Source organism: Carcharodon carcharias, chromosome 20 (genome assembly GCF_017639515.1).
Source record: "Carcharodon carcharias isolate sCarCar2 chromosome 20, sCarCar2.pri, whole genome shotgun sequence".
NCBI lineage: Eukaryota > Metazoa > Chordata > Chondrichthyes > Lamniformes > Lamnidae > Carcharodon > Carcharodon carcharias.
In genome coordinates, this window is record NC_054486.1 from 112,371,482 (window position 1) to 112,396,204 (window position 24,723).

General features: G+C 45.7%; 1 protein-coding gene across 1 annotated transcript in view; it reads left to right on the forward strand.

Moving 5' to 3' along the window:
• Positions 1-24,723, forward strand: part of LOC121292387 (tubulin polyglutamylase TTLL5-like) — a 172,555-nt gene that overhangs the window by 117,763 nt on the left and 30,069 nt on the right. Inside the window, exons 5-6 of the mRNA XM_041214237.1 lie at positions 3,112-3,301; positions 22,284-22,513. Of these exons, the coding sequence (XP_041070171.1) occupies positions 3,112-3,301; positions 22,284-22,513 (420 nt within the window). The remainder of the gene's footprint in view (positions 1-3,111; positions 3,302-22,283; positions 22,514-24,723) is intronic.

Below are 24,723 nucleotides of genomic sequence, written 5' to 3' on the forward strand. Positions count from 1 at the left end.
TCTAATCCCGTTGATATTTTGTAAGTGTCCTGTTATCACATCCTTTATGATGGACTCTAGCATTTTCCTAAACAAAAACAGAAAATGCCGGAAAAACTCAGCAGGTCTAGCAGCATCTGTGGAAAGAGAAACAGAGTTAACGTTTTGAGTCCGTATGATTCTTCTTCAGCTTTCCAGCATCTGCAGTATTTTGCTTTTATCTAGCATTTTCCCTACTACTGATATTCCAGAATCGACAGAATTTTGGAGGATGGCAACCAAAGCATCCACCACGTCCATAGCTGCCACCTTTAGTATCCTGTGATGTAGATTATCAGGCTATGGGGATTTATCAGCTTTTAGCCCCATAAATTTTTCCAGCACTATTTTTTTTATTAATACTAATTTCCTTCAGTTCCTCCTTCTCACTAGACCCTTGGTCCCCTCGCATTTCTGGGAAGCTATTTGTGTCTTCCGCGGTGAAGACAGAACTATAGTTGTTTAATTTCTCTGCCAATTCCTTGTTTTCCATTATAAATTCTCCAGTTTCAGACTGTAAGGGACCTACATTTGTCCTCACTAATCTTTTTCTTTTTACCTATTTATAGAAGCTTTTACAATCTGCTTTTATGTCCGTTGCAAGTTTACTCTCATACTTCATTTCCCCCCTCTTAATCAATCTCTTGGTCCTCCTTTGCTGAATTCTAAACTGCTCCCATCCTCAGACCTACTTTTTCTAGCAACTTTATATGACTCTTCTTTGGATCTGATACAATCTTTAATTTTTTTTTGTTAGCCATGGTTGGGCCGCTTTTCCTGCTGTGTTTTTGCACTAGAAAGGAATGTATAACTGTTGCAATGCATACATTCATTCCTTAAATGTTAGTCATTGCCTATCCACTGTCAGGCCTTTTAATGAAGTTCCCCAATCTATCTTAGCCAACTCATGCCTCATACTTCATAGTGTCCTTTATTTAGAACACTAGTTTCAGATTGGACCACTTCACTTTCTATCCTAATGAAGAATTCTATCATGTTATGGTCACTCTTCCCTAAAGGACCCCACACAGCAAGATTATTAATTAACTACTCCTCATTGCACAATACCAAACCTGGGTAGCCTGTTCCCTCATCAGTTCCTTGACATACTGGTCTAGAAAACCATCTGGTACACATTTCAGGAATTAATCTGCCACATTATTATTGTTAATTTGGTTTACCCAGTCTATATATATGTATATATATATTACAGTCAACTATGGTTACTGTAGCACCCTTGTTACATGCATCTCTAATTTCCTGTTTAATGCTGTCCCCTACCTTACCACTACTGTTTGGAGGCCTATAGACAACTCCCACCAATGTTTTCCATCCCTTGTTGCTTCTTAGTTCCATTGAGACTGATTCTACATCTAGATTGCCTGAGCCAATATCCTCTCTCACAATTACACTGATTTCATCTTTAAATAACTTGTCTTTTTAATGTTTTTACAAATCTTTTTTGTACCATGGCCCTATTTGCGACCAGCTCTTGTTTCCTCTGCCTTCCACTTGTGCTTTCTACTTTTCTGTCTCTTTCATTCCTATCTGTGTTTTGCTCTCTTGTGTCTCCCGCTCAGGTTCCCATTCCCCTGCCACTCTAGTTTAAACCCTCCCCTACAGTGCTAGTGAATAACCTTGTAAGGATATTGGTCCCTGAGGTGCAACCCGTCCAGCTAGTACAGGTCCCATCTTCCCAGAATCTAAATCTCTCCCTCCTACACCATCTCTCCAGCCACGCATTCATCTGGTCTGTTCTCCTATTCTCGATCTCGCTAGAACATGGCATTAGGAGTAAACCTGAGATTTCTACCTTTGTGGTCTTGCTTTTTTAAATTTATTTTCTAGCTCCCTATATTCTACTTTCAAGACCCCATCCCTCTTTTTACTTTTGTCGTTGGTACCGATATGGACTACGACCTCTGACTGTTCACCCTCCCCCTTCAGAATGTCCTGCAGCTGCTCAGTGACACCCTTGAACCTGGCATCAAGGAGGCAACACACCATCAAGGAGGTAACACCTGCGACTGCAGAAACATCTCATAGAATCTGCTATCATCATTGCTCTCCCACTCTTTTTTTTCTCCCCCCCACCCCACCCCACCCCCGCAGCTGAGCCGCTCATTGTGCCACGGACTTGGCCTTTGCTACATTCCCCTGAGAAACCACCTCCCCCAGCAACATCCAAAATGGAAAATCTGTTAGAGATGGAGATGGACCCGGGGGAATCTTGCATTACCTGCTTAGTGCTTTTACTCTGACTGGCGGTCACCCATTCCCTTTCTGCCTGTGCACTCTTTACCTGCGGTGTGACCACCTCACTGTACAATCTATCCATGAAGATCTCATCCTTGCAAATGCTGCACAGCGACTCCAGCCACAGCTCCAAGCTCCACTAATGTTGATTCAAAATAGTGACATGGGATCATTTGCATCTACCTGAAAGGACAGATGGGGCCTTAGTTTAATGCCTCATCTAACAGACAACACTTCTGACAGTGCAGCATTGCACTGGAAGTGTCAGCGGAGTTTTGTGCTCAAATCTCTGTTCAAGAGTCTAGAGTGGAACTTGAACACTCGATCCTCCAGTTCAGAGGAACCTGGGATGGGCAATAAATGTCAGCCCTGCACATATCCTGGAAATGAACTTGACTGTAAAGGTCCCTATCTGCAACCTGTACCAATTGCAGCGCATATCAAACCCCCAGTGGGTGCTCTCGAGAATGTGTTCACTCAATCTTGACTGTTCCATCCAACCCTGCCCAGCTGTTGCTCATGTGTGAAGTGGGAAGAAGGATGGGGAGCGGGTACCATTCAGTGATCTTTCTCCCTACTCTATCACTTACATCTCCTGAGCAACAATATCTCACAGGGTGCGGATATAGTTGGAGGCACATATTGATTCTCACGCCATGCTGCCATACAATGATGCAGCCTCATGTAGCATTTACAGGGGGGGGCAAGGAATTGATAAACTTTAGTGAATTAAGTACTTTTTTGACTCTTCTCCCAGTGTGCCCACCTGCTAACCATGGGACTTTCTCTCTCTCTCTCTCTCTCCATCCATACACACACACTCTCACACACTCACAGAGGTCCTATGGATGTCCTGAGCTGGGAGCGTGAGGTTGAGTGTGCATATAACACAGTGACGGGAGTGACTCCAAAGCAGAGATACAAGCCAACGTCCGGGAGCCAGCAACTGCAGTATGCACTGCAACAGCTGCAACAGCAACAGCAGCATTCCCGACAGCTACTGGATACCAGTCGAGCCCGGCACCAGGTAAAGGGGCAGGGACAAGCATGGCAACAGGTAAAGGGGGTGGAGGGCTGTTACAATTATGAGGTTTATAAAATCGTTATGTTTTGGGACTGTTTTTAATTTAAGGGAAAATGAAGATGGCCAAGTGAACTATTCTGAAGCCTGCCTGACAGCAAGCCTGGGTGGTTTGATTGTTGAGATTAAAGGGAGCCCAGCCTGTTTTACTGGGAAGAAGGTGCGAGGTGTTTACACTTGGAGACACTGGCAGCAGCCTGTGTGCTAACTGTGAATAGACTGAGAGTCTCCAAAGTCCCAGAAAAGTTTTGAGAAATTCGGGTTGTAAACAGTTGTGATATAAACTGCCCATTGACTTCCAAGATAAAAGAGAGTTGGGATTTCAAGGATAGCTAATCAGCATTTCTCCCTGGATACAAGGCCTATGTGATTCACGTTGCCGTGGAGATGGGCTTTAGGAGGAGAAGAGTTTAAGGTACCCCTGAAAACTCACAGGCAATGTTAGTTTGCCAGGATCCTGGTGAGGAAGAGCAGCTATAGGCATCAGGACGTTGTGGTTCACCACACAGGAATGTGGGTGGGAGCTTGCACCCAGATTGAAAAGATCAAATTCATGAGGTGTTAAAACGAGGCTGGAAGATTCGCCTCACTTGTGCTAGAAGAAGAATCTCCAGGAAAAAAAAATCTCACTCTGTAAGATAGTTCTGAGGTTAAAAGTTCCCAGGCTGAGAAAGGAAAAGAACATAAGTAAACCCTCTGGAGCGGAGAATCACCTTGGACGAGGTGCAGGAGAATTGAATGTCTATTTAAATGCCTGTGTAAAATATACCTGTGAATATCCGAAATCTGTTTTCGGTTGTACTAAAAGCTGATGGCAAACATTCTGCTTTGTGGTTTAAAATATTAGTTGCCTGCAAAGATAATGCTTAGTGAATAGTGCTTTTAGTATTTTGTTACAGTAAAAGTCTTAAAATGTCAAGTCTTGTTGTGTCATCCTTTCCACTATTAACTGGAAGTTCAAATTTATCTTTAAAAGTTATTGGTTGGTCTCTGCAGAGATCATAACAGGACAAGCATGGCATCAGATAAAGGGGGAGGAGACAAGCATGGCATCAGGTAAAGGGGGAGGAGACAAGCATGGCATCAGGTAAAGGGGGAGGAGACAAGCATGGCATCAGGTAAAGGGGGAGGAGACAAGCATGGCATCAGGTAAAGGGGGAGGAGACAAGCAAGGCACCAGGTAAAGGGGGAGGAGACAAGCATGGCACCAGCTAAAGGGGGACGAGACAAGCATGGCACCAGGTAAAGGGGGAGGAGACAAGCATGGCACCAGGTAAAGGGGGAGGAGATAAGCATGGCACCAGGTAAAGGGGAGGGGCCCCATGAAGGGCAGAGGCACACACAAGGCTCCAGCAGCACAACTCCATTGTGAATGGTATAAAGTTAGCAGCTCTTACTTTCAGGCTGAGACAGTTATGTCCCTGGATTCCAGGTCTTTTGAAGTCAATTAAGGACAATTTCAAGGTGCAGCCATGATATGAAGAAGAGATCTTTAATCCTAACATTGCTTCTATCTATAGAAAGGAAAGCAAACCGAATCCTTCTATTTATACAGCCCCTTCCCATACCAAAAGGTAGTCTTCACATGTTTTATGCAATGAAGTACTTTATGGACTCAAATACTGTTCAGGTTAATAGAACCATAGAAAAGTTACAGCACAGAAGGAAGCCATTCGGCCCATCTTGTCCATGCCAGCCGAAGGTCACCCAGGCGCCCTTTGTAATCCCACCTTCCTGCACCCGGCCCATAGCCCTGCAGCTTACAGCACTTGAGGTGCAGATCCAGGTACTTTTTAAAAGAGTTTAGAGTTTCTGCCTCTACCACCAACTTGGGCAGGGAATTCCAGACACCCACTACCCTCTGTGTAAAAAAGTTCTTCTTCATGTCCCCCCTACACCTCCTGCCACTTATCTTAAATCTATGTCCCCTGGTTCTAGAATTCTCCACCAACGGAAACAATTTTATCCTGTCCACTCTATCTCTTCCCCTCATAATTTTGTACACCTCAATCAAGTCACCTCTCAGCCTTTGTTCTAAGGAAAATAACCCAAACCTATCCAATCTCTCCTCGTAGCTACACTTTTCTAACCCTAGCAACATTCTTGTAAACCTCCTCTGCACTCTCTCCACAGCTATTATGTCCTTCCTGTAATATGGTGACCAGAACTGCACACAATACTCCAGTTGTGGCCTCACCAGTGTTTTATACAATTCCAACATTATATCCTTACTTTTATATTCTATATCTCTGCCAATGAAGGAGAGCATTCCATATGCCTTCTTTACAACCTTGTCTACTTGAACTGCTGCCTTCAGGGACCTGTGTACTTGTACACCAAGATCTCTCACTTCATTTACTCCTCTTAGTATATTCCCATTTATTTTGTAATCCCTGTAACTGTTTGACCTCCCTAAATGTATGTCCTCACACGTCTCTATGTTAAAATCCATCTGCCACTTTACTGCCCACTCCACCAACCCATCTATATTGTTTTGGAAATTATGGCTATCCTCTACATTATCCACTACTCGGCCAATCTTTGTGTAATCTGCAAATTTCCCAATCATGCCCCCCACGTTCACGTCCAAATCACTAATATATAACACAAACAGCAAGGGTCCCAACACTGAGCCCTGTGGAACACCACTTGAGACAACTTTCCATTCGCAGGGGCATCCATCGACCATTACCCTTTGTTTCCTGTTACAAAGCCAACCTTTTATCCAGTTTGCCACATTACCCTGAATCCCATGGGCTTTTACTTTCCTGACCAATCTGCCATCTGGGACCTTGTCAAATGCCTTGCTAAAATCCATGTACACAACATCCACTGCACAACCTTCACCAACCCTTCTTGTTACTTCCTCAAAGAATTCAATCAAATTTGTGAGGCAAGACCTTCCTTTAACAAACCCATGCTGACCATCCCTGACTAGTCCATGCCTTTCCACATGACAGTTAATCCTATCTGTCAGGATTGATTCTACTAATTTCCTCACCATTGATGTAAGACTAACTGGCCTATAATTGTTTGGCATTTCCTTTGATCCCTTTTTAAACAATGGAGCTACATTTGCATTTCTCCAGTCCTCCAGTACCTCCCCTGTATCTAGTGAAGATTGGAAAATCATCCTCAGAGCATCTGCTATCTCCTCCCTGGCTTCCTTCAGCAGCCTCGGAAACATTCCATCTGGCCCTGGAGACTTATCAACTTGCAAGGATTTCAACCCTTCGAGTACTTCCTCTCTCTTTATGACTATCCTGTCCAATATCTCGCAGTGTTCCCCCTGGACTACTATATCTACATCCTCCCTTTCCTTTGTAAACACGGAGACAAAATATTCATTCAAAGCCCTTCCCACAGTCTCTGCATCTACACACAAGTTTCCATCTTCATCTCTGATAGGTCCCACTTTTTCCTTAACTAACCTTTTAGCATTAATGTATTGGTAAAACATCTTTGGGTTATCTTTAACTTTACTTGCTAATCTTTTTTCATGCCCTCTCTTTGATTTCCTTATTTCCCTTTTTACTTCGTCCCTGCACTTCCTATATTTGTCTAGTCTATCTGCAGTGCTTAGTTCTTTGTGCCTATCTTATGCTTTCTCTTTCTGTTTGATCTTCCCCTGTATTCCTCTAGATAACCAGGGGGGTCTAGATTTGGCAGTACCACTCTTATATTTATAGGGGACATGTCTACTTTGTACAATTAAGATCTCGCTTTTTAGTGCTTCCCACTGTTTTATCCCCCAGCAGTGCTGTCCAGTCCACCTCAGCCAAGTCCCTTCTCATTTCTGCAAAATTTGCCTTCCCCCTGTTCAAGACTTTTGCTCCTGCCTTATCTCTGTCCTTTTCCATGGTAATGCTAAATCTAACTGAATTGTGATCACTGTCCCCGATATGGTCGCCAACTGTCACTTCACCCACTTGCCCTTCTTCGTTCCCCAAGACTAGGTCTAGAATTGCATCTCCTCTCGTTGGGTTTGTCACTAATTGGTTGAAAAAAATTTTCTGGACACACTGCATGAATTTTTCTCCCTCAGTGCCCCTTATATTGTTTGAATCCCAGTTGATATTGGGATAGTTGAAGTCTCCTATTATTATTGCTCTCTTGTTCTTACAAGCAGAAATTTGCCTACATATTTGTTCTTCTATCTCTCTTTCGCTGTTTGGGGATCTGTACTATACTTCCAGTAGTGTGACTGCCCCTTTTTTATTTCTAAGCTCAATCCATAAAGCCTCGTTTGTTGACCCATTTAGTATATCATCCCTTCTCACAACTGGAATTGATTCTTCAACCATTAGTGCTATCCCCCTCCTTTTTTATCTCCTACTCTATCGTGTCTGAAGACTCTATAACCAGGGATATTAAGCTGCCAGTTTTGTCCCTCCTTTAGCCAGGTCTCCGTTATAGCAATGACATCCTGCTGCCATGTGTCTACCAGTGCCCTTAACTCATCTACCTTGTTTGTAATACTCCTTGCATTGAAGTATAAACAGTTTAACCCCATCAATTTCCCTTGCTGGACATTTTTAAAACTTTGCTTCTCCTGTAACTCCATGTCTATCACAACGTCCCTAGCTAATGTTCTACCTCCATTTTTCTGATCTGAATCTGACCTATCTGATCCTACTCCTGCCACACTAGTTTAAATGCTCCCCAACAGAACAAGCAAAAGCCCCTGCAAGGATACTGGTCCCAGCTCTGTTGTGGGGCTGGGGGGGTTCTAAACTTTATTGCACGGGCACTGAGTGGACTTTGGATCCAAATGAAAGGGTCATTTCAGACATCCTCGATGGTGGTGACAGTCCTGGCATGAGGTGGAAGCTGATCTTTGCCAGCCTAGCTGAAGGAGTGTTGGATCAAGGCTTCCATGCCTCCCTGAAGGATGTAAAGGTCTGCCTCCATGCCCTCAGCATTCTCCTCGCCATGCTCCTCTTCTGACTCACTACTGGATTCCTCCTCTGTGGCCAGTAGAGCTGCGTCAAGACCCTCTTCCTCCAGCGCGTCTCCTCCTTGCCAGTGCCAGATTGTGGAGAGCGCAGCATGCAACCAGTATAAGTGACACCCGCTCTGGGGGTCTTTGTAGTGCTGCCCCTGAACGGTCCAGGCATTGGAAGCGCATCTTCAGGAGACCTATGGTTCTCTACCACCACCCTTGTGGAGGCATGACTCCTATTATAATGCTGTGCCTCTGTTTTTGGGTGGTGGAGAGGCGTCACAAGTCACCTTTTCAATGGATATCCCTTGTCACCCAGCAGCCATCCATCCAGCCGGGCTGGAGCACCTAATAGCCTCGGCACCTGTGAGTGTCTCAGGATGTAAGCGTCATGGGAGCTGCCAAAGTACCTTGCATAGACTTGCCGAATCTGCGTCCAGTGGTCATACACTATCTAGATGTTCATCGAGTGGAAGCCCTTCCTGTTGATGAAGGCACCTGGCTGACCCACTGGCACCTCGATGGCCACATGTGTGCAGTCGATTGCACCCTGGAAACAGGGGGACCCAGCAATCGCTGTAAAGCTTCTTGCTCACTCAGCCTGGCTGGCCTCATCCATACGGAAATGAAAAATGTCATTAACCGCCTGAACAAAGCTTCTGTCACCAGCTTGACCCATGGTAATGCTCTGGGGACCTGGGTTCGAATCCCACCACAGAATTTGAATATTGAATTCAATAAAAATCTGGAATTAAAAGCCTAATGAGGACCATGAAACCATTGCCGTTTGTCGTACAAACCCTTTAGAGAAGGAAATCTGCTGTCCTTCCCTGGTCTGGCCTACATGCGGACATATTGAGGTAGCTGCATCGCTGCCTGTAAACCCTGGCAGCAGGATAATGGCGTCTTCTGTGGCGCCTTCCACCTTGAACTACCTGCTGGTGCTGTGCCTCTCCTCCCACAGACCCCACCTCTGTTAGCTGCATTGGGACACCTGGCCTCCTCCCCCTTCTGCCCCTCTCTTCTTCCTCAGATGAGTGCACAATTCCCTTTACCGGGGGAGGGAGGCTGTCTGGCATCTGGAAGGGTCCATACGGGGTCCTTGGAGACACTAACGAGTCCTGAAATGAAAGCCAGAAATGCTAAGAATGAAGCTCAGAACAGAGATGGAGATGTCAAGTTCAAATAAACAACCAGCAGCAAACTATCTCCTAAACTCCTCACAATGACAATGCTGCTGACCCTTTTCACCCCGCCCGTGGATGTGGTTTTGCAAAATGTGGGCTGCCTGTTGTGCCTGTGTGATGATTGCAAAATGGCACTGGCAACGTAAAATCGTGATCAGTTGGGTTTTTAATGGCCTTAAGTGGCCTTTTAATTGATGGCAGGCCTGGCTCTGACACCCACGCGCACCCGCCCACCTGAAGATTGCATGCACGTGGAACAACAGCAGGATACTCGCCCGCCATCTTCACCCGCTACTTTGCGCCCAATTGGGTCGGGCGCGTGTCTGCCCGCAAGGTGTAAAATTCTGCCCATTGTGTAAGATGTGGTTCAGTGGGCCTCTGAGTCAGAAAGTCATAGGTTCAAGTCGCATGCCACAGACTTGAGTACCTAATCCAGTTCAACACTCGAGTGCAGCACTGTCAGAGATGCTGTCCTTTGGATAAGATGAGGCGCTGCCTGCCCTCTTGGGTGGGTGTAAAAGTCGACCATTATTCGAAGATGAGCTCTAGAATTCTCCCTGCTCTCCTGGCCAATATGTATCCCTCAATTAAGATGACCAAAATCAGATTGCCTGGCCGTTATGGGATGGTATCGTGCTGTGTGGAATTTGGCTGCCCCCCTTCCTATGATAGGACAGTGACCACACTTCAAAAGTATTTCATTGGCTTTGACGTTTTATTCTCAGCATGGCATGCAGTGAAGCTGAATTCAGGGCCAGAGAAAGCTGGTTGCGATGCTGGGCCTAATTTAGAAGAGAATTATAGAATATTTATAGCACAGGAGGCAATTTGGCCCATCAAGTTCACAAGGGAGGTTATGGCCTAGTGCTGTTTTCACTGGACTGGTATTCCAGAGATCCAGGGCAGTGCTCGGGTTCGAATCCCACCACAGCAGATGGTGAATTTGAATTCAGTAACAATCTGGAATGATTACAATTTATCTTGTTGTAAAAACCCACCTGATTCACTACTGTCCTTTAGGGGAGGAAATCTGGTATCCTTATCTGGTCTGGCCTACATGTGACTCCGGACCCTCTTAAATGGCCTCTGAAGAAAAGGGCAGTTTAGGGATGGGCCCAGCCAGCGACGTCCTCATCCAATGAATAAAAAAAAAATGCCAGCTCTCTGCAAGGGCAGTGTAACTGGTCCCACTCCCCTGCACTTTCCCTGTAACCTTGCAAATTATTTCATTTCAGCTGCTTATCCAACTCCCTGCCGAAAATCACAATTGAATCTGCCTCCACCACACTCTCAGACAGTGCATTAACGCTCGCTCCACTCCACGAGCCTACTTTATCTGTGCCGGATATGTGCCAGACCAGCATTAGGTCTGAACATGTGTTTGAGGCCCTTTTGTTTCCAACCCCTAGATATCAACTGTATTCCTCTCCCTGGGCACCATCTGAGGTAACCTTGGTATAGTATTTGACCCCAAACTGAGCTTCCAACCACATACCCATGCCATCACCAAGACCACTTGCCAGCTCCAGAACATTGCCTGACTCCGCCCTGGCCTCCACCCTTCATTAGGTGAAGCAGTTGTCCATGTCTTTGTTACTTCTAGACCTGACTATTCCAGTACTCTCCTGGCCAGCCTCCCTTCTTTCACCCTCCATAAACTTAAGCTCACCTAAAACTCTGCTACCCTTACCTTAACTCATACCACTCCAGTTCCATCATCATCCCTGTGCTTGCTGATCTACATTGGCTCGTGGTCTGCCAATTCCTTGATTTAAATGGAGGAGAATTAAGACAGCGAGCAGGAGAAACTATTTTGCATAGAGAGTTGTAAAGCTGTGAATGAAGCAGAAACCATGTCAATATTTAATTTAGTTAGGTAGTTGAAGGAAAAGATAATGGGAACAGGATGGATATATGGATTTAGGATACTGGTTGTTTGGGAGATGAACACCAACACGGACTCGTGGGGCCAAATGGCCTGATTCCATGGAGTTTCAGTGAGCTATAACTGTGGCATTAGATTTGGATTGGAAAATGGACTGGAGGGCTCATTCATCACCTTGTGAGCACATGTGCCATGTGATGAGGTCCTTGGCCAGGAGGGACCCTGTCGTCTTCCTAATCTATCCCAGGTGGGACTGGGGAGCAGTGGGCTTATTGCACTTGGCCTCAGCATCCCTGGGAAATGGAAAAGGAAAAGCTTAGGCAGGGTTCCGGCTCCTCTCAAACTCACTATACAAGTCGCTACTGTTAATCTAGCTGATATCGCATGCTGCTTGCTAATTTGGTGTGAGCTAGTGATCGCAGGTGTATCGCCAGTCTGACCTGGAATTCATTAAGTGCGTTTATACAGCAGAGATCCCCTTTGGCCTGTGCAGTTTTATTATTAAATAACCACGGGATTGCGTTTCCTTAACAGAGTCAGAGTATTACACCAGTATTACGCTGGATACAAGCCAGAATAGTGTGCGGAGGCGTTCCTGGAAACTGCTTTCCCTTGAAAAACAATAGGGAGTCGAAGGAAAATATGTTTCCGATTGACTGTTTCTTGCTGAGGGTCAGGATCCCTTATGCTTCAAGTGACCTCCACAAATTGCACAACAGTACAGAGTGAATGTCAAGGAGTTTGTGTGTATTTTTAATAAAAAGTAACCTTCTGGGGATGTGAGCATTTCTGGCAAGGCAAATATTTATTACCCATCCTGAGAAGGTGGTGGTGAGCTGCCTTCTTGAACCGCTGCAGTCCCTATGGTGTAGGTACACCCACAGTGCTGTTAGGGAGGGAGTTCCAGGATTTTAACCCAGCAGCAGTGAAGCAGCAGTGATATATTTCCAAGTCAGGATGGTGTGCAACTGGAGGGGAACTTAGAGATGATGCTGTTCCCATGACATTGCTGGCCTTGTCCTTCTTGGTTCTGAAGAGAGTTTCTGCACAGCATCGTCTGGATAGTACTGACTGCAGCCACATTGCATTGGTTGTGGAAGAACTCAATATAGAGCCCTGTGGCAGTCTGTATGCTGGTCCCCATTCTTTAAAATGATGACAGTCTTTTGTGTAACTTTGCACAAATTGTGATATAGTTATCTGTTGAATAATGTTTAGTTTGACTGTTCATTTCTAATCTTGCTTCCTTTCTGGTGTTTCCCAGCTCTGTATGAGCAGCCTGATGTTATCACTTAATGATTCCTGCCACTTATTTCAAACAACTGGGATGTGTGGTGGTGAATGCAGCTGTAGGGGCATGTCACTCAATGCAGGCTTTTGTTTTAATTTGAAGATTACAGAAACCATGTGTGGCTGCTGCTGAGCCAAGCCGTAGTGTTCATGTTCACAGTTAATGGACAGCAACAGCATAACCTCATGCGCCCTGGACACCAGCCAGAAGCCTATACTAACATCCCTGTTTTCAATTCAATGGACAGTTAGCTTTCTGCTCAGAAATAGGTGAGCCATGTGCTCCAGTGACCTCAATCATGCAGTTACTTTGGGAGCATACATAGGGCTGGTGAAATACATGGGGAAAGTACACATTGGAGTCTTTAGATAGGGCTACATATTTTGTGAGTAACAGAACAAAGGAAACAAATGATTGCTTCGATATGTTCATTTGAGAAGTTCATTTGCAATGGCAGGTGTGCTAGTGAGCTTCACAGGACAGGATGGACTCAGTTTGGATCCCTCCTATTTGATTAATTAGCTGATCTGAACCCTGCAGGAGCAAAATTCAACAACTTCAAGTGCGGGGGAGACCTGTACCCCAGTGAGAGTCAGCACCTTCAGGAGAGGAGGGAGACCTGTACCCCAGTGAGAGTCAGCACCTTCAGGAGAGGAGGGGGACCTGAACCCCAGTGAGAGTCAGCACCTTCAGGAGAGGAGGGAGACCTGTACCCCAGTGAGAGTCAGCACCTTCAGGAGAGGAGGGGGACCTGTACCCCAGTGAGAGTCAGCACCTTCAGGAGAGGAGGGGGACCTGTACCCCAGTGAGAGTCAGCACCTTCAGGAGAGGAGGGAGACCTGTACCTCAGTGAGAGTCAGCACCTTCAGGAGAGGAGGGGGACCTGTACCCCAGTGAGAGTCAGCACCTTCAGGAGAAGAGGGGGACCTGTACCCCAGTGAGAGTCAGCACCTTCAGGAAAGGAGGAGGACCTGTACCCCAGTGAGAGTCAGCACCTTCAGGAGAGGAGGGGACCTGTACCCCAGTGAGAGTCAGCACCTTCAGGAGAGGAGGGAGTCCTGTACCCCAGTGAGAGTCAGCACCTTCAGGAGAGGAGGGGACCTGTACCCCAGTGAGAGTCAGCACCTTCAGGAGAGGACGGGACCCGTACCCCATTGAGAGTCAGCACCTTCAGGAGAGGAGGGGACCTGTACCCCAGTGAGAGTCAGCACCTTCAGGAGTGGAGGGGGACCTGTACCCCAGTAAGAGTCAGCACCTTCAGGAGAGGAGGGGACCTGTACCCCAGTGAGAGTCAGCACCTTCAGGAGAGGAGGGAGTCCTGTACCCCAGTGAGAGCACCTTCAGGAGAGGAGGGGACCTGTACCCCAGTGAGAGTCAGCACCTTCAGGAGAGGACGGGACCCGTACCCCATTGAGAGTCAGCACCTTCAGGAGAGGAGGGGACCTGTACCCCAGTGAGAGTCAGCACCTTCAGGAGTGGAGGGGGACCTGTACCCCAGTGAGAGTCAGCACGTTCAGGAGTGGAGGGGGACCTGTACCCCAGTGAGAGTCAGCACCTTCAGGAGTGGAGGGGGACCTGTACCCCAGTGAGAGTCAGCACCTTCAGGAGAGGAGGGGGACCTGTACCCCAGTGAGAGTCAGTACCTTCAGGAGAGGAGGGGACCCGTACCCCAGTGAGAGTCAACACCTTCAGGAGAGGAGGGGACCCGTACCCCAATGAGAGTCAGCACCTTCAGGAGAGGAGGGGACCCGTACCCCAGTGAGAGTCAGCACCTTCAGGAGAGGAGGGGATCTGTACCCCAGTGAGAGTCAGCAGCTTCAGGAGAGGAGGGGACCTGTACCCCAGTGAGAGTCAGCACCTTCAGGAGAGGAGGGGACCCGTACCCCAGTGAGAGTCAGCACCTTCAGGAGAGGAGGGGACCCGTACCCCAGTGAGAGTCAGCACCTTCAGGAGAGGACGGGACCCGTACCCCAGTGAGAGTCAGCACCTTCAGGAGAGGAGGGGTCCTGTACCCCAGTGAGAGTCAGCACCTTCAGGAGAGGAGGGGACCTGTACCCCAGTGAGAGACAGCACCTTCAGGAGAGGAGGGGGACCTGTACCCCAGTGAGAGTCAGCACCTTCAGGAGAGGAGGGGGACCTGTACCCCAGTGAGAGTCAGCACCTTCAGGAGAGGAGGGGTCCTGAACCCCAGTGAGAGTCAGCACCTTCAGGAGAGGAGGGGGACCTGTACCCCAGTGAGAGTTAGCACCTTCAGGAGAGGAGGGGATCTGTACCCCAGTGAGAGTCAGCACCTTCAGGAGAGGAGGGGACCTGTACCCCAGTGAGAGTCAGTACCTTCAGGAGAGGAGGGGACCTGTACCCCAGTGAGAGTCAGCATCTTCAGGACAGGAGGGGACTTGTACCTTTGAGAGAGTCTGCATATTTTCTGGTCATGGACTATTTTAAAATTTGGCTTGGGATGTGGGAGACTGCGTTTGTCATCCGAGAAGCTGTTTTTGAGTTCATGTTGTCATCATGGCCTGAAAATGAGGGTCAATATTCGAAACCTGGAATAGACGTTAACTTAATGTGCTAAGTGGCCTCTTTCTGTCCTTACTACTACTCTATGATTCTAAGAAGAGTTGATTTTGAGTGATTTGGATGGAGTTGTTCTATAAAGTGTCATTCTAAAGTTGAAGTAGAGATGAGAGGAACAGGGAAATCTGAGATGGAAGTGAAATGTTGCAATACGCAGCAGCTCGGTCTTCATTTGGTTGGAAATGTTTACCTGTCTTCTCTCTGGCTGTTGCTGCTTGAACCTCTGTGCGTTTCCATTATGTTCTGTTTTAACATTGAGGAATTCCAGTGTTCAGCAAGTGATTGCTGAATCATGGGCTTCTGCCCTTTGCAGCTCCTCTCCCTGCTTCTGGATTCTGTGCAGAAACACGTTGACTGAGTGAAATTGGCCCATATATGACCTTTGAAATCGGGGACTGGAAACGAAACAGCATCGCCACCCGTACCACTTTAGACCCGAAGACAATGTCTTCAGACAGCATTGAACAAAGGAACAGCAAAGAGGAACAAATGGAGGCATTCTTTTGGCTAACTTGGAATAGTGCTTGGATTTCTAAGCACCAGTAGTCTATGATTGACTTGCCATGCTTTATTTAATTATATGATTCAATAAAAATACATTCTTTCATGGCTCCCCTGGGATCAGTCTCTACATGACTGCTGAGGCATTCCTGTTCTGAATAGTAAGCACTTTGAAGTTCTTCTTGGCTAGTGCCACTCAAACTTTCAATTTGAAGGCTATAATCTTTAACTATGCCTTGTTTGAAGGATATGCTTCTCCTCAGAGTGGTCAGATGTGAGTCTGTGGTTTTAATAGGGCCCTTTCTCTCATTTGGAGCATGAAAGGTCATCCCTGCCTCTTGCAATTTCCTCTCTATTGACAAGAACAAAGCACAAGAGTGAACAGATCACTCACTCCCAACTTAATGGGCATTTCTCAAACTGACTAGACCAAGAATGGAAAGACAGAGCAGCAAATTGGCCACAGTCACTGGTGGTGTGATTGAATAATCACCAGCCTTGCTATGACCATTGTTCTTTGCTAACCTCAGTCCAACTATTCCACTCACTCCATAGTGATGAGGAGCTTTCTGGGTGAGTGTGTAGCCTCCGTGGGCAGAGCCATGCTCACAGACTCACCTTGCTAAAATAAAGTCTCTCTGCTCCAGTCTAGGACCTCGGCTCCCCATTCATATATCAGAGAGGTGCCACTTTTATAGTCTATCTCACTTCCCCATTTCGGTGTACCCTCCCCAATGTATGAAGCCGCACATATTGGATAGCTTTGTTGCGAGGGAAAGCACGGGTAACATTGCAATGGAAAATATGAAGTCTAGTGCCGACTCGAGCTTACAGTGTCCTCGTGGAGTGCCAGACCTCCCATTGTTCTTTCATCTTGGAGTGTTCACTGTCTTTCAACCACATGGCACCCATCCATCTGGCATGCACACAACACAGGGAGATTAGTTTATTGGAGAGAGTTTTCTACAATGGATTATAAGTATAAAAATGTTTCACTTGGAGCTGAAAAATAAACATTTTTTCAATCTGTCTCTGGTCTTGGGTGCAGACCCAGGTACCGACACTTTACTGTGTAGATAGTCAGCGACTATTTGAAGTCATCTCCATGATAGCCTCAGTGCCCACAAGGGAGAATTTGGGAGAAAGGCACTGGCAAGCAGAAGATACAAGGAACAGGTTGGTTTATTCTCAGCTGTAATATCTCAGAATATTGCAGAAACAAAATACCGAGGATGCTGGAAATCTGAAATGAAAACATTTCATTTGTCAATTGGTTATTGACAGGTTGGTGGGCGGACAGCTGATTTTGCTGTCCGCCCGCCTTCTTAAAAATTTAAAGGGACCAGGCTGACATCGGGGATTCGTCCCATAGATTAGAGAGTTGGGACTGGTTTCCTTGGAGAAGGTTGAGAGGAGATGTGATAGAGGTATTCAAAATCATGAGGGGTTTGGACAGAGTAAAAAGGGAGAAACTGTTCCCACTGGTGGAAAGATCAAGAACTAAAGGGCACAGATTTAAAGTAATTGGCAAAAGAAGAAATGGCGACATGAGGAAAAACTTTTTCTCACAGCGAGTGGTTAGGATCAGGAATGCACTGCCTGACAGTGTGGTGAAGGCAGGTTCAACCGAAGCTTTCAGAAGAGAATTGGATCACTTTCTGAAAAGGGGAAATATGTAGGACCACGGGGAAAAGGCAGAGAAGTGACGATAGATGAATTGCTCCTTCAGAGGGCCAACATCCTTCTGTACTGTAATCATTCTATGATTTTGTAAGAAATGCTTATAGCTGGAAATACTCAGCAAGTCCGGCAGCATTTGTGGAGAGAGAAACAGAGTTAACGTTTCGGGTCACTGACCTTTCAATAGAACAGAGAAAAGTTACAGATGTGATAGGTTTTGAGCAAATGAAAGGGGGAGGGAAGAAGTAAAGGGAAGGATTGTGATAGGGTGGAGGGCAGGAGAGATTAAGTGACAAAAGGCTTCATGATACATAAGCCAAAGGGACTGGTTATGGGACAGGCAAAGAAATAAAAGATGTGTCTAGATGAAGTGTGAATGGCAGGATAGCAAGTGCAAAATAAAGGAATTAAGAAATGAGAAGAAAATGAACCAGTAAAAAACCTTTTATCATTTAATCTGTCCTGTCTTCCACCTTGTGACAGACCTTCCCTCTGTTCTGAGAGGCAGATGGAGAGTCACTTTAAGGTTTCATCCAAAAGATAGCACCTCTGATGGTGCTACATTCCCTCCATACTGCACCTCCCACTCTGCTGCACTCCCTCTGTAATCCTCTTCCGACAGTGCAGCACTCCCTCAGTACTGACCCTCCAACAGTGCGGCGCTCCCTCAGTACTGACCCCCTGACAGTGTGGCACTCCCACAGTGCTGACCCTCTGACAGTGCGGCGCTCCCTCAGTACTGACCCTCGAACATTGTGGTGCTCCCTCAGTACTGAACCTCTGACATTACAGTGCTCCCTCAGTACTGACCCTTTAACAGTACGGCGCTCCCTCAGGACAGATAGCAGAAACTAACTGCGATCAGATATTTGTTCAACCCAAATTGCAGTTACTGTTACAAATTAGGGGTTGAGAATCAAAAGGAAATGGTCAGGAATTCTAGCCTGTAGAATTTATGCGCGTGCATATGTTGGTTTGACTCTCCGACATCTTGAAACAAAAGTAGTAGGATTGCCTGTGGGGCTTTGGCTTCAGCCGCAGCCTCACTGTGTTGTTTTTACAGTAGCAGGGTCTGTTTTTACTTCAGCGTTTACCAGCGTGTCTCAACAGAATGTGCTTTGTATCAGGCTCCAGATGCTGTGGTCAGCGCCTGTCCCGAGTATCTGCCCTACTGAAAACAAAACCTTCCTGACTCCATTCAACAGTGGAACACCTTGCACCAAGAAAATAATTTTACTGAAATGAATGCCTTGCCACCACATTGCGATATTAGTATAATTATCTTAGCATGCACCCGCTCTCCATTGAGTTTGGTGTTTGACTTGGGCGACTTCCCTTGTTGTTGCTGTAGCATTGGGTAGCACTGCTGCGTACATTAAGCTTGCTGCTTGGAATTTAAAGGCTTCCACAGAATCCGTTGTGGCAGTTTCACATTACAAGAATGTGCTCAGTTTACTTCAGAGCAGTTTAGAATTATGGAACATTCCAACTTAGAAGCAGGCCATTTGACCGTTGGTGTTTTTCTGTGCATGAGCCACCCAGTCTAATTCTGCCCTCCTGTTTGTTCCTTGTATGCTTTATTACTCCACCCTGTCCAACCCTGCTCTCCTTCTCACTCCCCCAAACTATTTACTTGCCCACCCAGTCTAATTCCACCCTCTTGTTCGCTCCCCATACTCTTCAATAACCCACCCAATCTAATTGCATTATCTGTCACTCCCTATATCCCTCAATGTCTGCTTTATCAATCAGCAATGCAATTTTCTTTCAAAAAGTTGAAGTACCCAATAGTTAATCTAGTCACCAAGCTGCACTGCTGTTTTCTTGAATGTATAGCTCCAGTTTTGTGGTCCTATGAAAGTAAGACATGCTACCCATATGAGGTATGCCCACTTAAAGTTAAGTGGTTGCACCTAGGCAGGGAAGTATTCTTTCAAGCTATATAACAGTTTGCAATGAATTTTAAATACTTTTCCAAGGATATCAAAGAGATATGGAGGGTGGGGGAGTTTGTTGTAGGAGGTTGAAGTCTCACGAGAAAGTAGAGTAATAGAGAGTGTAGTTTGGAGGCATCAGGCAGACCCTGTTTTCAGTTGTCAGACTGTCCCCGCAAAAAGTCTCCTGTCAAAGAGCCAATGGATGTGCTGCTTCATGAGGAAGTTGTCCTGGGAACCCTCACCAGAGAGTACATGGTGCCTGTCCATTGAGTAGCTCAAATCAGTACCAATTCAGAAAGGCCAGTATAATTGCAGATCGGTGGACCCCAGGGGACTGAATGGGTACCACCTGTTCCTGTGTTCCTAATTTAAGGATTTATAAATAAAAGGATATGTAGAGGTTATATTACTAGCTTAGTTGTCTAAAGGCTCGTACTAAAAATCTTGAGAATGTGAGGTAAATTCACATAATTTGAAAATTTCAGTTCAGTGGAAATAAAAGTATGGTGTCAGTAAAGGTGACCATATAGTCAGATTGTCATTAAAAACCAAACTGCTTCACTAAAGTCCTTTCGGGAGGAGAATGTACAATATAGATTACCAGGATGATGACAGTGATGGAGAACTCTAGTTATGGGAGAGACTTGAGAAACTTAGAATGTTCCCACTGGAACAGAGAGGTCCCTGATTTAACATTGTAATTGAGAGAATGAGGAGAGAGGTTAGAAGAAATTTCTTAACAAAGAGTTGTTGGCGTGTACAATGGTGTAAATGTAGGGAATAGGTGATGCAGAGGCCATTACATCTTTTAATGGAAAATTGGATAAATATTTGAAAAAGAGAAAGGTACAGGACTATGGGGAAAGTGCAGGGCAGTGGGATTGGTTTGGAATTGATGCAGGACTATGGGAATACAGGTTAGATGAGTTAAATAAATAACAACGCTCTTTTTACACTGTTGCGTCAAATGCCCCTTGAGTAGGTGTCTCTTTATTTTATTCATTTATGGGATGTGGGCATCGCTGGCTAGACCAGTATTTATTGCTCATCCCTAATTGCCCTTGAGAGGGTGGTGGTGAACTGCCATCTTGAACCACGTGTGGTTCTGTCCTGTGGTGTCCATGTCCCATAAATGAATAAAACAAAAAACCCTAGGAGCATTTGATACAACAATGTAAAAGGGACTTTGCTATGTATTTAACCCATCTAACCCATATCATCAAAGCCCTGCATCAATTCCAAACTGATCCCACTTCCCTATACTTCCTACACTGCCCTTCTAGTAACTCTTACGTGCCTGTGTCTGTGCCTGCCTCTGCTCACCTGCTGTTGTAACCCTGATTCAATTACTCCAATGTCTCTCATCTTCCATAAACATCAGCTCAATCAAAATTCTGCTGCCTTTATTCTATCGGGCACCAAGACCCAATCACTCTATCCTGGCTGACCTACATTGCTGTCTGGTCCTTCTAAGCCTTCAATTCAAAATTTTCACCCTTGTAATTAAACTCCTTCATGATCTTACTCATCCCTATCTTGTTAATCTTCTCCAGACCTACAACGCCCACCCCCACCCCCCAGGATCTCTTCATTATTTTGACTTTGGCCTCTTGTTCATCCACCACTTCCTTCACCCTGGAGTGATGGCTGTGCCATCAGCTGTCTAGACTCCCTCTTTGGCTCTGTGTCCTTTTCTTGTCTACTATGAAGCCCCTTATTTTTTCTTCTTTAAAGGTGATGCACAAATGGAAGCTTTGTGCTGTGTGTGTGTCTGCATCTGTATTTATTGTAAAGATGTATTTGTTTACAATATATGTAGGACTGAGGTAAGGTATTGTAGATATGAATCAAAGATGGGTAAATGTAGTTAAGGTACAGATCAGCCATGATCGAAATGAATGACAGAACAGGCTGAAGGGTCTGAATATTGGAACATAGGACTTTGAAGAAGGAGTAGCCCATTCAGTCCATCGAGTCTGCTGCACCATTCAATAAGATCATGACTGAAATGGTTGTGGTCTCAACTCCACTTTGCTATCTGCCCCCCATAATGCTTGACTCCCTTGTCTATCAAAAATCTTAACTCTGCCTTGAATAAATTCAATGACCCATCCTCCACTGCTCTCTGGGGAAGAGAATTCCACATACACTTATGATCCTTTAATAGAAAAAATTTCTCCTCAGCTCCATCTTAAATGGTAGACCTCTTATTCTTAAACTGTGCCCCCTGGTTCTAGTCTCTCCCACAAGGGGAAACATCCTCCTGGTATCCAGCTTATCAAACCTCCTCAGGATCTTATGTGTTTCAGTAAGATCACCTCTCAATCTTCTAAACTCCAATGGCTACAAACCCAACCTGTCCAATCTTTCTTCATAAGATAAGTCCCTCATCTCAGGATTGATTCAAGTGAGCCCTCTCTGAACTGCTAACACAATTATATCTTTTTTCAAATAAGGAGACCAAAACTGTACACAGTATTTCAGATGCAGTCTCACCAATGCCCTGTACAGCTGCAGTAAAACTTCCCTACTTTTATATATTCCATTCCCCTTGCAATAAAGGGCAACACTTCATTTGCCTTCCTAATCACTTGCTGTGCCTGCGTACAATGTTTTTGTGATTCATGTACCAGGACACCCAGATCCCTCTGTACCACCGAGTTCTGCAATCTCTCTCCATTTAAATAGTATATGAAAGGCATCCTCCTGTTTGTATTTTCTTATGTTTGTGTATATCTATATATATGTTTGTGTATTCATGTTTCTGTACATATGTATTTTAATGTATATATATATTTTTAATGTAACTATATACATGTGTATATGTTAATGTATATATTCCTATGCATGAATAAGTATTGGTGTATATATGTACATTTTACCTGTGTGTATATATTTTTAATATATCTATGTTTCTTGGTGTTACAGGCAATCCTTGCAGAAAACCAGCTGCTAGCCATGGAAGCTAGCACCCAGTGGCCAGCACCCCTCGGAGCAGAGAATCAAACCTCAGTGGGCAGCAACCCCTGCAATCAGTGGCCAGTGAGCCAGCAGAAACCAGAGGCCTCTAAGAGCAGCACCCCACTCCTCCCACCGAGACCACCACCGAGTAACAAGCAAGGGATGGCCAGAAAGACAGCCGCTCAGAGGATACCCGGGTAGGCACCTCAGCACCCACTCTGACCCACTGCCTTTCCTCCACTTCTAATAACTCTGCCAGGTTAACTTGTATTGGCTGAGTTAACAATGTCAGGGCTTCCCTGCCTGTCGCAGTTTCTCCTACATCAAGATTGAGGGAGTTAGCTTTTGGCTGGCACTTGAAGTGGCATCACGAACCTTTGTTGCTCCGTTCAGTTCTTTGGCTGCTTCTGCAATTCCTCCATCTCGATATCTGCTTTCAAAGTACCACAAAATCTAACGTGAGCCACCCGTTATAGTAAGTTGCTCGTTGTGCCAAAACTGCCCCATTTACCCTCAGCTACAACCTTCATCCTCTCCCAATATGAGCACATTGCCTTCCATGTTGCACATTGGTTGCACTAAATCCCCAGTGGTTGTTTTAGTTTGATGAGCCTGCAATTTAGAGTGTTGGCAGCATGTCTGACACACAACCCAGTACAGGGATACAACACTGGCATTAGTGGCCCCCATAGAATTGAGGGCCCCATGTATGTTAAATAGAGAATAGTAGGTGCAGTACGTGTATTCCTGTACACGCAGTACGTGTCAGCCTTGGCTCAATGGCTGCACGCTCACCTTTCAATTATAAAGATGTGTTGTAAGTTGAATACAGCATAGTATGTACAATATATCTTAGGGGATGGTGTATGCAGAGTACTTTGTAGAGAATGGCATACGTTAGATATGTAATATAGAAAATAATGCATACAGTATATATTTTCAAGAGAAGACTTTCAAATTCATTCAGAGCCTGCATCTACGATCTCCCAGCCAGACTACACTGACAGCTCACAGCTGGGGTGGGGACCCTGACCACTTCCCTGCTGCATGAGAGCTCAGGCCAATTGGTCAACTCTTATGCTGCTGTCCTGACAATGATTACCATCCAGGGGAAATGGTGGCATTGTCATTGGATTAGTGATCCAGAGGCCCAGGCTAATGCTCTGGGGACACAGGTTCAAACCCCCAGCTACCAGAAAATTTTAAGTTAAAATTTAACTTGGAAAAAAAAATCTGAACTCAAAAGCTAGCCTCAGTAATGGTGACCATGACAATTATCATCAATTGTTTTAATTTCCTTTAGGGAAGGAAATCTGTTGTCTCTACCTGGCCTGGCCTACATGTGACTCCAGACCCACAACAATGTGGTTGACTCTTAACTGCCCCCTGAAATGACCTTGTAAGTCACTCAGTTCAAGAGCAATTAGGGATGGGCAATAAATGCTGGCCTTGCCAGTGACACCCACATCCCATTAAGGAATAAAGAAGGAAAAGTTCCTGGAACTTGGGGCTTTCTGTTCAGTCACATCCTGGGCAGTGCACTCACCCACTGAACTGTCTCAGGAGCAGAAAAACAAAACTAAAAACCTTTGTAGGAGCAGTTCCCAACAGCCCTCCACTTGTCTCGACAGTCTGTGTCTCTTTCTTTTCCTTCGGCTCACCAAGCAGCCTCCCCCAAGTCATGAAATGCCTGATTCTGATGCTATGTTTACACTGGGCTCAAGTTAAGAACTGCCTGGTTGGGTGGATGTGGTGCTGTAAGTAACTCTGACAGAGGCTACAGGTTTGGGCAGACCCTGATTGGGCAGTTGGTTTACTGGGCAAGTAGAGGTGTGATGCCCCTCTCCAGTTCGTCAGGTGAGGGAAGCTAAACAGAGCCATGATCGGATCAGGATTAACTCCATCCTTGTACAACCAGATAGACCAACCTGTACAAGGTGGCTGTCAACTTGAGTCAGTGCTGAAACATAGACCTGTGACATATCAAAAACGATAATTAGGGAACGCACAAAAAGCCACAATTGGAGGAATAGAGATTTCTCGTAGGAAGTTAGATAGGGTGGTGTGAGGCCATGGAGAGATTAGAAAACAAGGATGAGAATTTTAACGTTGGTTCCCCCCCCTCTGACATTGCCTCAGGGAAGATGAGCAAACACAAGGGTAGTGGGCGAACGGGACTTAATGTGAGCTAGGATATGGGCAGCAGAGTTTTAGATGAGCCGTAGTTTACACCATCTATGTTTATTGTGAACAGCCACCTCTACCAGCAACTAGCAGTGACCTTTTCCCATTACCACAGGCCTCAGTTACAAAGGTGCTACTTCAAGCAAAGTGTGATTTCTTTATAGTGCCAGTTATTCCCTATTGCTGTCACCACTTCCATGCTCTGTTATATAGTCAGGTTGCA